Source organism: Halichondria panicea, chromosome 14, assembly GCF_963675165.1.
Source record: "Halichondria panicea chromosome 14, odHalPani1.1, whole genome shotgun sequence".
NCBI classification, from domain to species: Eukaryota; Metazoa; Porifera; class Demospongiae; order Suberitida; family Halichondriidae; genus Halichondria; species Halichondria panicea.
Window position 1 is genome coordinate 4641555 of NC_087390.1, and position 16566 is coordinate 4658120.

The 16566-nt window shown below is 41.8% G+C and overlaps 2 protein-coding genes across 11 annotated transcripts in view; one reads left to right on the forward strand and one right to left on the reverse strand.

Annotated features, from left to right (window-relative positions):
- Positions 1–16566, reverse strand: part of LOC135347803 (uncharacterized) — a gene marked incomplete in the record, with an annotated part of 825189 nt that overhangs the window by 263090 nt on the left and 545533 nt on the right.
- The window catches only part of LOC135347968 (uncharacterized), a 45662-nt gene continuing 36537 nt past the window's right edge, over positions 7442–16566 (forward strand). For 9 of the 10 annotated variants that reach the window (XR_010398569.1, XR_010398573.1, XR_010398574.1 and 6 more), the window contains exons 1-2: positions 7442–7721; positions 8045–8338. Coding sequence is in view for 3 of the 10 variants with exons in the window: in XM_064546135.1 (XP_064402205.1) it covers positions 8310–8338 (29 nt within the window). In the remaining 7 variants the exon portion in view is untranslated. Of the gene's footprint in view, positions 7732–8044; positions 8339–16566 lie in introns of all 10 variants that reach the window. The other variant, XM_064546134.1, reaches the window with a different exon arrangement.

Sequence of the window (16566 nt, forward strand, 5' to 3'; positions counted from 1 at the left end):
GCAATTGCTGTATTCGCTTTTAACTCATTATCCTTATCAGTATACACAACTGCTGAACCAAAATATTCAATATTATGCGTCTCTAAGTAGAAAATGGTGTACAGTTCTTCGTCACTTATCTGGTAGTCTGCATAGGTTCGTTTCATCACATTTTTTAAATACTCAGAATAGTGTCTAATATATGACGTATTAAACTGTTGTGATTGTGGATAAGCAAGATAAACTGATTTGAAATAGTCTCGGATTAGTTTGTGCATACTGTGCCTAGGCTTCTTATTTATAAGGATCTCCTCAACAAATGACATTCTTACAACATCACGAATACAAGATGAATTGATAAGTCGAGACAAAATTTGCTCTTCCATGCCGTATCCTGTTGATCCTGGAAATAGGCTGAGCAAATGTGCACATTTTTGTGTTTGTTCATTCATTTGTCTGTATGAATAATCCATTATTGCTCGAAATTTCTCTTCCTCTACAGTCATACTTTCAGATATTGTATCTACAACTCGTTCTTTCAGATCACTTAACAGAGATTCAACATAGTTCCTACCATTGATGGACAGGAATTTTCCAACCACTTTCAAAGCCAGCGGACAATGGCCAACAGCAAAAGCTAGCTCATCTGATTCTTGATCAGAAAGATCAGCTACATAGTCTTGTAACATTTTTCTGGAGTGTTCTTGGCTAAATTCTCCAATATTTACAGAGACAAATCCATAGTCCAATAAAAACAATTTTTCTTGACTTGTTAAAATAATAGTTATGAATGGGTTGTTGAAATGGTTTTTAATGATGGTCAAGAACTTCTTCCTATTGTTACTACGTAGAATGTGATCACAGTTGTCCAAAATCAGTACAGTTCTTTTCTCTAATTTCTGGAACCAGTCACACAAATTATCATTATCAGCCAAGCCATTGTTATTACTACCTGACGACATATCTAAATTAACCTGGACATGCGTACGCATGGAAAAGTCAAAATTTCGGTGAAATCGTTTGGAGATACAAAGAAACCAAGATGATCTGGTGCTTTCAGTGTCTATATATCGCACATTGGAAATATATTCACGGAGCTCGTGTCCTAATTTAATAGCCATAGTCGACTTACCAAAAGCCGGTGGACCATTGATGCTAATGATTCGTGCAACGTTTGATAGAATTTCATCTTTCAGCTTCTTTAATTCATTTACTCGACCATAAAAAGGTCCATTAATTTCGGGAAGATTTTGCTGTGGTAAAGGTTCGTAGTATAGGTCTAAGTCACGTTTCATTTCTTCTTTGATCATTTCCATTTCACTTACACAAAAGTTTGGCTGGTTTTGGGTCGGTAGGCCACTGTACATGTATATATAAAGGACTAATCCACAAACGATAGCTACAGTGACAGCGATGATAGCTAAAGTGACAGTGATCATAGTTTTGCAACATCTGCCTGCATTTGCATTTGGAGAGAAATAATAAACTGTCATTATTATCCTGACATAGACAGCACACTTAAATCATTTGACATGCATGGTTTGGACCTTAGCTAGTCTCGCATGCCATACGTTGAAGGGGGAAAAGAACATAATTATAGTAATTTACATCCTGTCATGCACGTGCTGCATTAACCGCAATGTTGCCGTACAACAACCCACGTCTTTCTCCACAGAATTAAGAAATCATGATTATTGTGACGTATACAGCGACTAAAAGTGTAATAATTCGAAGCTATCACGTGAACATGCATAGAGACCATTAAGACAATAATGGAGTGATAATCCCTATAATTATATACAACAATTGTGGCCACCTAGATCTGTACACATGCGTGAACAATTTTGACTATTGCACTGATTTCTGTTTCCATATCACACATTATCATGTCGAGGGTCTTGGCTCTTTTTGCCAGGAATAATGAAACTGTAGTTTTGCCAACTTTGATGGATAGCTGCAGTCATGAGTGTATTGCTTTCTTATATGTCACAAGAAAGCAATACAATGATAGTTTCTGATGTGCAAACCAACTTTTAGCAATGGCGGATAGGGCTTGGAAATTATGCTAACATAATTTTTGGAATAATATAGGAAGACTTCTAGCAACGAGAATAATAGGGCACTAAATTGACCCCCAGAGTCTGGTAGACCTAATTTCACATCTTATAATGTAGCTATAGATAGACATCTATTACTATACTTTAGTTACTAGTAGCCCAGAATCCAGCAATCTGATTGGTCAGTACAGGGTTTATATTTCCCATATTAACCTGTAAATTCTCATATAAACCTGTAATTTTCATGTTCACAACAACCATTCATTATTAATTTTTGTGTTTTTCAAACATGTTTTTTGTATAATTATTGTATTATAAAAAACAATGAGAAGTAACTGTTTTGTTTTGGTAATGACAAAAAATTATAATGTTCAGTCGCTGTTAATACGTTGGTTGTTGGATGTAGGCATATAGAGAGATCGATGGTATAACGTTGCAGGCACTAAAGTTAAAGTTTGGAGGCATAAATTGACAGCAGTTGGTTTGTGAGTTTTGTTGCACTGCCATCTGTGAGTGATCAGTGTGTGCCAGTATATATGTTAATTGGCTTTACGTTGAGGATGTCTGAAACTGACTTCTTTTGACACTCAGAAGTTCTCTTGTAGCTGCGAACTCCTTCCAAGCTTCGGTGTCCAGTTGTTTCCATTATCATTTGTTCGTCCACTCCAGCGTTGTAGAGTCTAGTAGCAGCAGTTGCACGGAGTATGTATTAGAGGTTCAGCCTTCTTTTGTGACCCTAGTCCAGCTCTCTGCAAGCGCTTCATTTCGGAGTCTAGGCACACTCGAAAGTCAGCAAAACAAGCATCCTTGAACAGGTCAATCCCGGGATTTCCATTCTAATTATTCACCTTATGCAGATATCACTATCCAAACTGTACACTGCACCTGCCGTGATAAGAGGCCTGCAGACACTTTGCTTCATTCGCTTTGAGTTAGGTAGAGAAGATTGTGCAGGTTCTGTTGGCTTGTCCAGCTCCTCCTCCTTTCTTTGTTCTGTAGAAAGAGTAGCCAGCTCCGCCTCCACATTTAGAGGGTGGGGTCTATGGGCTCGGTCATTATTATGCTGAGTACTTCTTCAGAAAAGAGCTTGTCTAGGCCTAGGTCTTCGTCCGCGTCCATTCTTTAGGTTAGTTTTTGAAATGAACCTAGCAACTAAACTCGTTAGATACTGTTTAGGAGGTATCTATGGGAATTATAAGCCCGCAGGCACTCGTAGTACCCTCGCTTCGCTCGGGATACTACAGCAGGCCTTTGGGCTTATAATTCCCATAGATACCTCCTAAACAGTATCTAACTATTATGTATATAGCACTATAGCCACTAGCCACTAGGCATGCATGGAGGAGTATTTCCTCTTTCGGCACTAGAGGATTATATTTCACTTTCTGTAATGCTAGATACATATAACCTCGGTCCCGGGCCGATTTTTTTTTTAATAGAATGAAGTTGAAAAATACTACATGTAGCTAGAGACAATGAGGCTGGGAACGAGGCTACCTTAGGTAATGCTATCAATATAACTACAAATAAATTGTCTTTTCATTGATGTCTTTAAACTGGAATAATGGGTACACCAAACTGGAGGCTGACTTTTTAAGAATAGTCAGAATAATAGGCAAAATAAAAAGCATAATTTGCCAAGGCTTAATGGCGGACATACGTAACAACGCTCCTAGCCTCGGAACCAGGCCCCTCATACTCCCTCTTTCCTTCCCGGTGGCCTGTGGAGGAGGCTACAACGCTCCTAATGATGAATTAATGATTGTGCGCGCGGAACATTTTTGTGGATTGTAATGTGGAAATTGGTTAGTGTAAATGGTCACGAAATAATTATGAAATTCCATTGTCCGAACTCTACACGACAACCTGGATATGGTCACCTACGTTCTTTTCCTGTGGGGTCTGTCATCGATTAAAAACCGACCAAATGGCTCAAATGACAGGCCCACCATCAGCTTGAGCTGACACTATTGACCGACCAAATGTGCTGAACTGGCTAATCAAAAGAGCATGCGCACTATATAAATTAATCTGCCACGTGTAAGAGAAGTTTAGCTAGCCATTTAGCCAGTTATTAGCAGAGCTATTGGTTTGAAGCAGTGCTACTGTAGCTCTTTTAGTGCTAGTACAAAGAGAAAGAGAAGTAACAGTGACTACCTTCAAGCAGTGGCAGTCTCAGACCTCTTTAAAGTGAATGTTGAAGGACTTAAGCTAGAATAATATTATTTTTGTACAAACTATAAGCCCAGAAAACCGATCAGCGACACCTTGATGGTGTAGTACAGAGTTAGAAATTGAACACAATCAACATTCTGTTCAGACCATTGGATTCCTAAAAACATTTTTACCGTCGTAATTTTCGAGATGCATGCTGATCTAGCATATGAAGTCAATGACCAATCGTTTTGCAGCATGGTCTGACAAACGTCAGCTAGAAGAAAAATATAATCCTCACTGTTTCCCCTTCAACCAAGGGCGTATACAGAGAAGAGGGCATGTATGTACCCTACATACTCATCCAACTTCGTATCAGAGGCCGGATACACTAAAAATAGAATTCCGTATACAAGTGGGTGGTGTTATTTACGGAGTTATAATTATGAGCGTGTACATCAGAGCTGCCTTTGCTAGCTAGCTAACAGTGCAGTATTATTTTAGAGAAGTGTCATGTGATGACCAGTCCTAGTCCAGCCTTCGAGCGGAAAGTTAAGTGCTGGGCGTAGGCCTATTATTAAGAAGTACCAGGGACTCAGGAAGACAGCTTTATTGTACCTATATAGCTAGGTTTCATTCTTGGCGTTGCAACTTTTGGATGGTTTGCCTTTGCCTTTGACACTGCTAGTACGAGCCTAGCCTCGAATCCAGGCCGATTAAAATACGGCCTGGTACCTATTGCATGTGTAATTAATCATAGGCGTGGTCCATACACGCCCACGTACTATCTACTATGTATATGAAGCTTTATAGCCTAGCTAGCTAGCTAGCTGTGGCCCTCTACGGTGTTGTCGAGAAGGCTTGCACACTAGTCTGAAACCAGAAGAGGCTCTCATCTACCTCTATGATGGTTGGATGGTCGTGATGTTTTGAACTTGGTTTCTGTACAAATGAGAGCTTCTTCTGGCTTCAGACTAGCGTGCAAGCCTTCTCGACAACACCATAGAGGGCCACAGCTAGCCAGCAAGTCTTCTCGACAACGCAATAGAGGGCATAAGCCACAGCTTCACAGGAGACAAGTATTTGTTAAAATTAATACGGAAAGAAACTAGTAAACAAACTAGTTTACGGTTTAATTTTACAAAGGTTTACTAAAGTATAACGAGTCACCCAGATTCTGGGTGACTCAGTTCGCGCATGTGCACTATCACCCATGCAATAGAGACCAGGCCGTATTTTAATCGGCCTGGTCTCGAGGCTAGTACGAGCCATACCTGCAATCGAGCTAGCTAGCTACCTAGTAATACTGCAGATATAAAAAAGATCTTGATTTACATTGTGTGGTCAAAGGTTAGTCCGTTACGCGTGGGTGTTTTTGTGGGCAGTTCTAAAATACCTTAATACAAATCGAATGATTCTGAGAATAGGGTGAGTTGCATCCCCTCTTCTCTGTATACGCAACTAAGCAGAAGAGAGGGATATAGGAAACGTCCAGCACTTCCGTTGGATGAGGCTAGTTCGTTTAATGAGTAAAAAGAGGCATGTAATGAGCAAAAAGGGGTGTGTGCTCTCAAAATGTCAGTATAGTTTGTAGTATTATAAGCAAGCTGAGGAAACACCAGATACACTTAGACATAGGCTATTAATCTTTTAGAGCTACTTATGCAAATGCAAATTAAGTGATGAGAAAGTGAGCTCCAAAGGGGATGTCAGTACTCTCTACAAGCCATAACAGCCAAGTCCTTCAAATGCCATCTCTTCGATCACACAAGACCGATAAAGATACGTGTGTTCCAATATACCTAAGCTGTGTCTTAGAGCACTTCAAACTAGATGCAGTATAAGAGAGCAGGAGAGGTACGGAAACTTTCTGGACTTCGGACAAACGTTTCATGGTGCTGCCACTACTTCACTGCATTATGAGCTGAGAAATATACTTTGTTCCATGCAGTTATAAACACACTTTAATTCTGTGAAACCTACATGTTATAACCTATTGGAGATAGAGGTACACAAATTTACAATTTCACACACATGAAGCTATATAAAAGAAAGCTGTGCACCAACATAGTACCGTATATGCTTGATCAGGAGCCGCGGCTACTAAATGTTTCATTTTGCTGGAAGAGGAGGCTACAATTCGAGAGAGGCCACTGTTCAAGAGCGGCGTTTATTAGCTCCAGCTAATTCAACAACTTTTAGTTTGTCATCAAAAGTTCTTTTCACCTGCATAAACTTGAACTCTGCCATGAGAAAGTCTTTGTGCTAGTATTAATAATTTTTTTGGCTGCCACATGCAGAAATGCTAGAGTCAAAGTTCACTGAGGCTACTATTTGAGAGCGGCTACTAAATGTTTCATTTTGCTAGCAAGGGAGGCTACTATTTGAGTGCGGCCTCTGATCGAGTATGTGTGCATGATGCCTGGTTACGAGAAAAATAAGCAGATATAGGGATCATTGTGTACTTTCTTGAGCGCAACTAGCCTCCAACCAGAGGGTGTGACGTCACACACTGCATTTACCTAGCATCACGTGGGGCGTTGCCTATCCCTCTCTTTCGTTTATCTATGAACTAAGTAGTATCAGCATTATTCATTATTTAATACCCGTAGTCTACGGTCATGGTATTGACACTTTATCTACAACTTACCTCCATGGGGCCTACTGTGTTGTTCCCTGTGAGAGTCATCACTTATTGAACTCATTTCAGAGCGAACCCTAGCCTTCATTCTCTCAGCCAGGTCGACGTAAACATCAATTTTTATGAGGATATTAGCAAAACGATGATAAGCTTTCGGATTTCGTTGGATTTTATCATGAAGGGAATCAAGTAAGATCCCAGTTCGTTCAGCTTCATCAACATTTAAGTACCTGCTGCTCACTTTTCTTTTAGTTTCTTTCGATATGAGTCGTTTGGAGAATGCCTGATCAGTTATGTGTCCTATTTCACTTTGTAAACCCTCCTTCAGGTCGCTGTAGAGCCCAGTGAAAGCATTTATTTCAGCAGACATGTTAGAAAAGGGGGGTTAAGGTTGACTTCTTGACTTGAGATCAGAGGAGGTACGAGATATTTTACTAGAGTGGGGTGCAGTGGTACGTGTCAAGTGTCTTAAGGCTAGGGTTCGGGTCGATAATGTAGCACACGGATTATTGACCTCTGAAAGGGGGTCGGTCAATCAATCGACCCCGGCCTCACTTGTTGCACACTGCTGTGTGGGAGATTTGTGAGATCAGTCAGCAAACTACAGCATGCACATACCTCATTCAGAACAAGGAGAGGCATTCTAGCAGCAATAGCTCTCAACTTTCTGGCCTTGGGTTGGTTTCTTACTTGTGCAGGCTAGTCTCCTAGTATGTCTGGCCAGTCTGCTCAGGACTGGTTACACTGGCAACCTAGTACATCTACCTGCAAGGGTGTGTGAAGGATGGCAGTGATTGGGGGGCTAATGTCACCATTGACGGCCACACTGTGTCAGTGCTTAGCTGGTTCGATGATCAGCTCAAGTCGGATAATATCAAGAACAACCTGCAGTAAGCAACTGTAAGTAAAATCAGAGTTTTGGTACAATTAATAATTTTGTCATAGATTTCACTTGTTGAAATAAAGTGTTGAAGTAGATGTTCGGTTAGTGACTTACTTGCATACACTGCACTGTATTGCACTTCTTCTGAGCCTCTCTCTGACTCTATAGATCTAAAGTGGCATTCTGAATCTATCTTATGGGTTCGTTCACAGTTAACATGACTACGCAAGGGTCTAAAGGAGTTAGCACAGTATAATTATGCCACAGCTCACAGTAGGGTATAATTATTTCCAAGCACTGTTATATATATCTGCTCATAATTATATGCAGCACCTTGACTGAGGAGCCTCACATGGGAGGCAGTGAAGAGAACCATCAGCTAGCTGTGATGATCTACCAACAGTGGGAAGGATTCATGTTCGACAAAGTGAACTAGTCAACTACTCTGTTCTACTCAGCTTCCCCAACAACACAAGCAATCCCAACATGCTGCAATTGTTGAACGCTAAGAATGAACTACTCTACAATTCTCACTCGAAACAGGAGCCACCTTTGACCCCTGGTGAAGACGACCCCAACGTGGCTCCATCTTTCAATGCATACTCTGGAAGTGGGAAAACTTCAGTAAGTCTTATTTTTGTAAACAAAAACAGCCAATGATGGGGCCGGGGAGTGATGCAATTAGTAGTAACTGTTGTTAAGGTTACGGTTAACCGTTTGCTCATTAATTATTCATGAGCTAGATCTAGTGATCTTTTCCAGCTAGAATGAGCTGGAAGCCCAGCTGAAACGCAGTAGTCATTTCATGGCTCGAATAGACATTTTTACTATATATAAAGCTTAGGTAGGTACAGTCTACTGTAGCTTCACTACATGCAGGGCGGGTCGAAGAGATATTTCGAAAAAAGGCTACTGAAAGCTCACAAAAGGCTGTTTTCCTTGGCTCTGGCCGCCATTTTAAGTGGAGTTAGTCTACATATTATTATTTTGTGAGAGTTTCTTGGCCTGGAAAGAAAAAAAATCGTTTCGACCCGCCCTCCAGAATGGTAAGAAGTATCATATAAGAGCAAGAACACAGAGCTAGAAGTGTTTTTGATGACTACTAGTTTGTGTTGTTTCTAGTAACTTGATGATTGCATGCTCAGAGCTTCCACTGGAAAATGTTTTGAAGACTGATACTTGTCATACAGGATGATACACCAATATATTTATCATGTATGTGCTTCAAACTTTTATCATGGCATGTATAGTTTCACAAAAATCATTATAAGAAAATCATGAATATTCATGAGCAAACTGTTTACCGCAACCTTAAGTAGATTCTAAATTTTAGTTGTGGTTTTCAATTTCAATAATCAGCAAGTCTGCATATGATTGTGTTCGTTAGAGATCTAACGGTGTAACGTATTTTACTAGAATATTTTGCTGGTGAAAAACCTTTGCGAATGAGCCAAATGAGTCCCAGAGCTGTTCACTAACAGACATGCACGCACACAGTCCGAGTGTAATGTCATGATGCTGACCTGTACAGAAAAAATACATAAGTATATTAAGCCTACAAACATACATACCTCTTAATGAGACAATAGTAATCTGTTGAAAGTGAGCAGTTTGGCAGCCATCATGTAGCAGAGGTAGACTGACACTGAGAGGAGCGAGCACAAATCGACCTAATTTCCTTATTTCAGGCATATACAAGAAATGATTGTAGTGGGTAATCCGGTAACGGTCTTCACAATAGAAAGCAGCAAATGAACAGTCACAGCAGTGATACTGTGCTGGGTTAGGACAAAGTATACACAACTGTCCAAATCGCACGGCCGAGCTATCTACATACTGAGTTACAAGATGCTCCTGAATACTGTTCCAGGCTTCTAGTTGCCGGAGATGGTTCTGCCTGTGATTACGTCTTGGTCTACCGGTAGAAAACTCATGGGCTGAGGATCGCTTGAAACGTCGTCTTCCATATTTTCTTCTCTTTCATCATGACCATCCTCCATACATTTATCATCTTCCTTGTGTACGTGCGTGTACTCTTGACGTCTGAGACAGTAATTTAAACTGCAAAAGCTTGTTCTTCTTCCACCGCCTAGGCATGATGTGATGCAGCTATACTTTTCTACAGTCAAATGGTACAATGACACAAACCAGTTACCTGAAACATCTGTCTCAAAACAGTCATCACTGCAGTCATCCTGGTCCTCCTCAAGCTCGCTGACATACTTTCCTGGACCCATTAGTTGTGTTCTTGAATGTTCCATCATCTAAATATCAGCCGGCAGCATGCTACCGACTACCGTATAGCGGGAAATTTTCGTGGGTGCAAATTTTCCCTATTTGGCTTCAGCTTCAGCAGAAATGTTCGTGGGTTCTAATAATTATTCGCGGTTCAATGCCAGGAAACCACACCCACCAATAGGAAATTACCAGTGCGTGGGAATTTATCCCAGTTTTGTTAATTTTCTGCCCTCGAAAAATGCGAAAATTTGCACCACACAAAAATTTCCCTCTATACGATATTTTGCAAATGAGCCAAATCAACACCTTTTACGATCTAACTATTGCTTTCTGGCAAGGATTGTGTGTTATAATTATAGCTTTTGCAATTTTATTGTTGCGAATTGATCAACTCTCGTAAAGTTCGCATATGTTTGTTGTTCTAACTATATTATAGTTGTTTTGCCCCCTCTTCCAAAAAATCCTGGCTACGCTCCTGATCTATGCTGTCACCTGTGCTGCAAAATGAAGTGCTGCAAAATGAAATGGGATCAAACCCATAAGTTCATAAGTTCAAAAGTAACAAAGCAAGTAGTTACACAAAGCAAAAGATGTACATGTAAAAAAAAAATTCTTGGACAAAAAATATAACTACATGGTAGAAGAGCAAAATATTTCTTCTTTCTCAAAATAATGCCTTCTTTGTATTACTGAGGTATATATCGTTCAATGATGATCTCATATGCAAGGAAGACGAAAATTCATTATCGAACTGAAGATTTTGATAATTTATCCACTCTAACAATGGTAAACACTGTACACTTGGAAGTGAAACATGCCCACTGTTGAGCTTCACATCGATAAAAAGTTGAGTCAGCGTAGATAATTTTGGGAGGATCTTCGTTAAATCTAGGATGAACAATGGATATTTAAGAGAAATATTTAGATGTTTTAACAATGACATGGAATTTATCTAGGGTTTCTTTCCAAAATAATGGTAAGCAGGAAATTTTTGATACTTGTGTTAGCAATCAAAATTATCAATGGCGGACAAGTTCATACGTGCCACAGGAATATTTTCATAGCTCGACACTGATGTTGAGTTTTCGTAAATACACGAATGTCCCGCTGCCAGGTATCGAAGTTTCTTCATCATTTTCAGCACATTCCACAGAGAAAAAACGCTCTCGATGTTTTCAATACCAGAAATGTTCAGAGCGCAGTCAAACCCATACAATTTGAACTGAGATCACATAGACCAATAATGTTTGTCAAAGCATTTTTGCAGCCGTAAATGTCTAAGCACATGAGCTTTGCAGTCGAAAGGCCAAGGCAGAAATTTATTTCTCAGACTGGAAGTACTTCCTGTTGTCCATTTGGATATGCGGTTTCAAGTTCAATTTTTGTACAAACTTTAGCTTAGTGTAACATTTTATTCCTTGAAGGTACTTAATATATAATTTTATATTCTTTATTCTTATTGCATCCTTTTCATAACAATATCTATCACAAGTTCAACACAGAGCCTTGCTTAGTAGCAGAAGCTTTTGACTTACCTGTACATTAGCTGATGCAAAATCAGTTCCCCACCCCATACCAACTCCAAACTTGGTATATCGCTTGTTTACAGGTTAATACCATTGTATTTCAAAATATAAACTGTTCTACTGTATAATCATTCCGGTAGAGCATACAAAAGTTGGGCATGATTTTACGCACTAATTGAAATGTTGTCCAGCTTTGTAACAACGCACATAGATCTGTTCGCAGATATCGCAGTTGACACTAGTCACACTTTGTTCAATAACAGTAGTAGACAACAGAAACAGCATAACACTCATAACCTAATCATAACCTAGCTTGCACAAAACTCAAGAACTTATAATTATACAGAACACATATAACTCTAGAATGTTCTACCTAGTTCTCAAATGTCAAAGTTCAGCAGCAGCTACAGTTCTAGAACAAACATTAACTAGAATAATCTAGATGTACAGTCTAAGTGAAGAGTTCACCTAATCACTACACTTGTGGTTTACCACTTGATCAATTACTTCCTCTAACACTCCCACTTAATTTATCATGTGGGGAAGACATCAGTTTCTTGAGTCCCATGTTACGACGTAGCTTCTCAAACTTTGCCTTGGGTAACGGTTTCGTAAAAATGTCGGCAATCATTTCTTCGGTCGGGCAGTACTGTAAACTGACTGTGCCGTCACTGACAGCTTCTCTAATATAGTGGTGGCGGATGTCGATATGCTTTGTCCTTGCCTACTGGGTTCTTAGCTATACATATAGCTCCTTGATTATCTTCCATGATAACGGTTGCTTGTTTCTGTGATACATGGAAATCTGATAGAAGTCTTTTGATCCATACAGCTTCTTGGGTTGCTGTACTCAGGGCAACATACTCTGCCTCACAGGTAGAGAGTGTGACAATTGGTTGTTTTTTGCTTAACCAACTGACAGGTCCGTTACTTATGAGAAACAAATTCCCACTCGTTGAGTGCCGGTCATCCAAGTCACCTGCATAGTCTGCATCAGAATAGCCAATCAGACTACTTCCATCCTCCGTTTTCCTGTATTGCAAAGTAATGTCCAAGCTTCCCTTGAGGTATCGTAAAATTCGCTTCACAGCAGTTAAGTGAGCTTCTGATGGCTTTGAGCTAAACTTTGACACGACTCCCACTGCTTGAGAAATGTCGGGTCTGGTTGCAACGGCAGCATACAGCAAGCTTCTAACTATCGATTGGTACATCACTGAATCCACAGCCTTGCTAACATTGTCATCCTTTCGTAATCTCACATTTGAATCAGCAGGGGTAGAGACGGGTTTAGCATCTTGAAGATTGTATTTTTCAAGCATCTTCAGAAGATACTGCTTTTGATGCATCTCAAGAGTTTTTCCAGCCTTGTCTTGTTTAATGGAGATTCCTAGACAATAGTGTAGCTCACCCATATCCTTCATCTTGAATTGTGACTGTAGCAGTTGCTTGACTTGCTGCATTTCCTCGTCAGTCTTTGTCGCAATGATAAGATCGTCGACATACACGGCAACAATGCATAGCGTGCATAGCGTGCCTGTTTCTCGAACATAGATGCAGGGGTCCGCTGAACTCTGTTTAAATTCGACTGATTTCATGAACTCAGTAAAGGCTTTATTCCAGCATCTTGGTGATTGCTTTAAGCCGTACAGAGATTTCCTCAGCTTGCATACAAGGTGTTCCTTTCCTTGCTGAACATAACCATCAGGTTGCTGCATGTAGAGATCCTCTTCCAAAGTTCCATTCAAGAAGGCGGTCACCACATCCATTTGATGTAGTAGCATATCATTCTGAACAGCAAATGCCAGCAGAACTCTGATTGACGAGAACTTAACTACAGGAGAGAATGTCTCATCGTAGTCAATGCCAGGTTTTTGAGCATAACCTTTGGCAACTAGTCGGGCTTTAAACCTCTCTATCTCTCCGTCTCCTTTGTACTTAATCTTGAAGACCCACTTACTGCCAATCGTTTCTCTTCCTCTTGGAAGTTCCACAAGATCCCATGTCTCGTTCTGTAGGAGTGAGTCATACTCCAAATCGGCTGCTTCTTCCCACTCATTTGAGAGATCACCTGCCAATGCTTTGTCCATAGTATTTGGTTCAGCAATCTGATGTGCTACATAAGCCACATGTGGAATACTGGCTGTAGCTGTGTCAGCATATTCATCTATTCCAAAACGAACAGGAGGTCGTCTGGTGCGTTCAGATTGTCTTCTCTCTTCTGACTCAGCCTGCTCCTCCTCTGTCTCTGATATCGGGTTTTGCTCTACCTCAATTGTTTCAAGTAGATCACCTTTAGGGACTTCCTCTGTTTTCTGTCCAAAATCTTGCTCATTTAAGATCACATCTCTCCGAATATAGATTTTCGATGTCTTCTCATCCAACAGTCTGTATGGCTCCGTCACACCTGATGGTGACAGTTTTCTTATCTTAATCTATAATCATTATCCTGTATATACTATTATTATTATTTTTTTCATCATAATTATCTATAACAAACCAGACTTAATTATTGCCATAATTATTATATACATGATTCGTTCGAAATGGGTTAAATAGACAAAGCGTCCCGACCGTGGGTTAAATGTGAAATAGGTTCGAGAGTTTTGTGGGCTCAGACTCAGTAGCGACTGGGGTGCTGTTGAGGGAAAGGGTTATAGCCTGGGGCTGTTCGCTTTGGTCCTGGAGACGGTGTAGCCCGTAGCCGTTGGGAACCTGCTGACTGGGTGATTTCCACGGCAACTCTGGCAGGCGTGGGTGCGGTTGTAGCGTTGTGCTTTCTTCCCGAAGCAGTACCCCTGGTTGTAATTGAGGCATATTTCATCTGACGGTGGTTTTCTAAAACTTGTGGGGGAGTAGGTGGGCGGTTGAGTGGGTCCTTGGGTATTCGGGAGCCACCCGAACACCGACGGATTCAGGGGGCAATATGTTGCTGTGTGGTCCTCCTGCATGCAGTAATTACAGCGTGGAATGGTTTTTGCCCGCCCCGTGAAGTCTTCAGGGTGGAATCCGTTCTGGACCAGTTTAGGTCCCTTCTGGCCAAGGCCTCTCGCCTGTATTGCCTGTCATATGCCACCCATGACCCCTCCTGAAAATTCCTTTCGGCTCTGATAATTGTGGCCATGTAGGCGAAGAGTTCTGGGGCTTTGTCCGGGAACCTTGAGGCGAGGATCCCTGCCATGAGAGAGTATCTCTCTGCCCATTGGGAGATATCCTGGACGGGGGGACGTGCTGTTTGTGGCCTCCCCGGGGCCGACTCGCAGTTGTCGTCCCTGGTGATTTCCGCCATGTCGACGAATTCCAGGTTTAGGATTTTCTTTACAACCCTGGCTGGGAGCCGGGTCGCCGGGTTGAACGGCCTCGGTGGTGTGGAGAGACGCTCGCCCGCTGCCACTTGAACCGCGGCTGAGGCCAGGAGGTGGACGGATCGTGGGCGGGTGGTGGTGTAATGAGAGGGAGGCCACCTGTGGAGAGGTAAGCCTTTGCATGAGCCTCGGTATAGGTACGACTATACCGTTGGGGTCACCGGGTACCATATTTTTGTCGCTGGGCTGACCTGAATGGGTCGCCGGGTACTTACCAATTTTTGGTCGCTGGGCTCACCTGACCAGGTCCTATCTACTTTAGGTCGCTGGGCTCACCTGAACAGGTCGCCGGGTGCCATTGAGTCCTATCTACTTTTGGTCGCTGGGCTCACCTGAACAGGTCACCGTGAGTCCTATCTACTTTTGCCGGGTACCTATCTAATTTTTGGTCGCTGGGCTGGCCTGAATAGGTCGCCGGGTACCGTTGAGTATGGCCTTTTCATACCCGTGTAATTTTTCTTACTTACCTCCGGGGGGAGGAGGTGGTTCCACGATCCGTGCTGGTGGAGTGGGCTCGAGTCCTGGCGATGGGCCCTGAGCCATTCTAATTGGGCTTCATTGAAATCTGGGGGGTATAGCCTCGAGACCAGCCGTTCGTTATCTGAAAGAACGCCTGGTCAAGTTCCAATATAGCACTCGTCCAGCTGAGTCAGCGTTTTATAGCATCATAATGATATTCATGGGTAATACACCTTGGGCGGACCTTGTGCGGGCAATTACCGGTCCAAGAAATTCCTGGACCGCTGGACGAGTGCTACATTGGAACTTGACCAGGCGTTCTTTCAGATAACGAACGGCTGGTCTCGAGTCTAGGGGGGGTAGCCATCAGGATTGTAGTGAAGCTGTTCTGCTACACAGAACTCTTGAAGCATGTGGCTACTTCTGAACTGAGCATGCCCAGAACTAGGTATGGCTTCCAACACACCACGCCCCCGCAAAGCCACAGGAAGTGCATTTGCTATGGATTGCTCTAAAACCTTAACTACGTTTAACCTACGCTTAAACTACATAGAAGGGATAAATTCCTGTGGTAGAAAATGCAGACATCGCGTGCAAACATCGCGTTTGGAATTGTCATGGCACGATACCAAGCTTTGCTGAATACTTTCATGAAAGCATTATCAGCAGCTATTTTGATCTGTTAGAGCAGACTCTTTCAGAATATGATTTGTTCTCTTCTCCTAGTAGAATATATAATTGCGACAAGACAGGACTTCCCCTTGAACACACTCCTCCACGCGTCATCGGTATCAAGGGTCAAAAGCACCCACGGTCAGTGACCACTGGTTGCAAAAAGAATATAACTGTGCTGGCTTGCTGCAGTGCCTCCGGAAATGTTCTACCTCCACAAGTTATCTTCCGACGGAATAATCTGAACGCTGCATTAGTAAGAAGGAGAAGTACCTGGAACGTCCTATGCTCTGAGTGATAGTGGATGGATGGATCATGAAATTTTCGATAATTGGTTTACACAACACTTTCTAGTACACGTACCTCCACTAAGGCCACCCTTATTACTACTTGATGGCCATTCGACTCATTACCATCCAGGATTCATTACAAAGGCTGCACACGAGCAGGTGATAGTGTTCTGCCTCCCACCAAATACGACACATTTGTTGCAGCCACTCGACCCCTCAAAGTCTACTGGAACCAAGCGTGCCAAGTGTTTATGAGGGAAAACCCTGGCCAAGTGATCACAGAGTATGAGGATTAGTAGCCACTA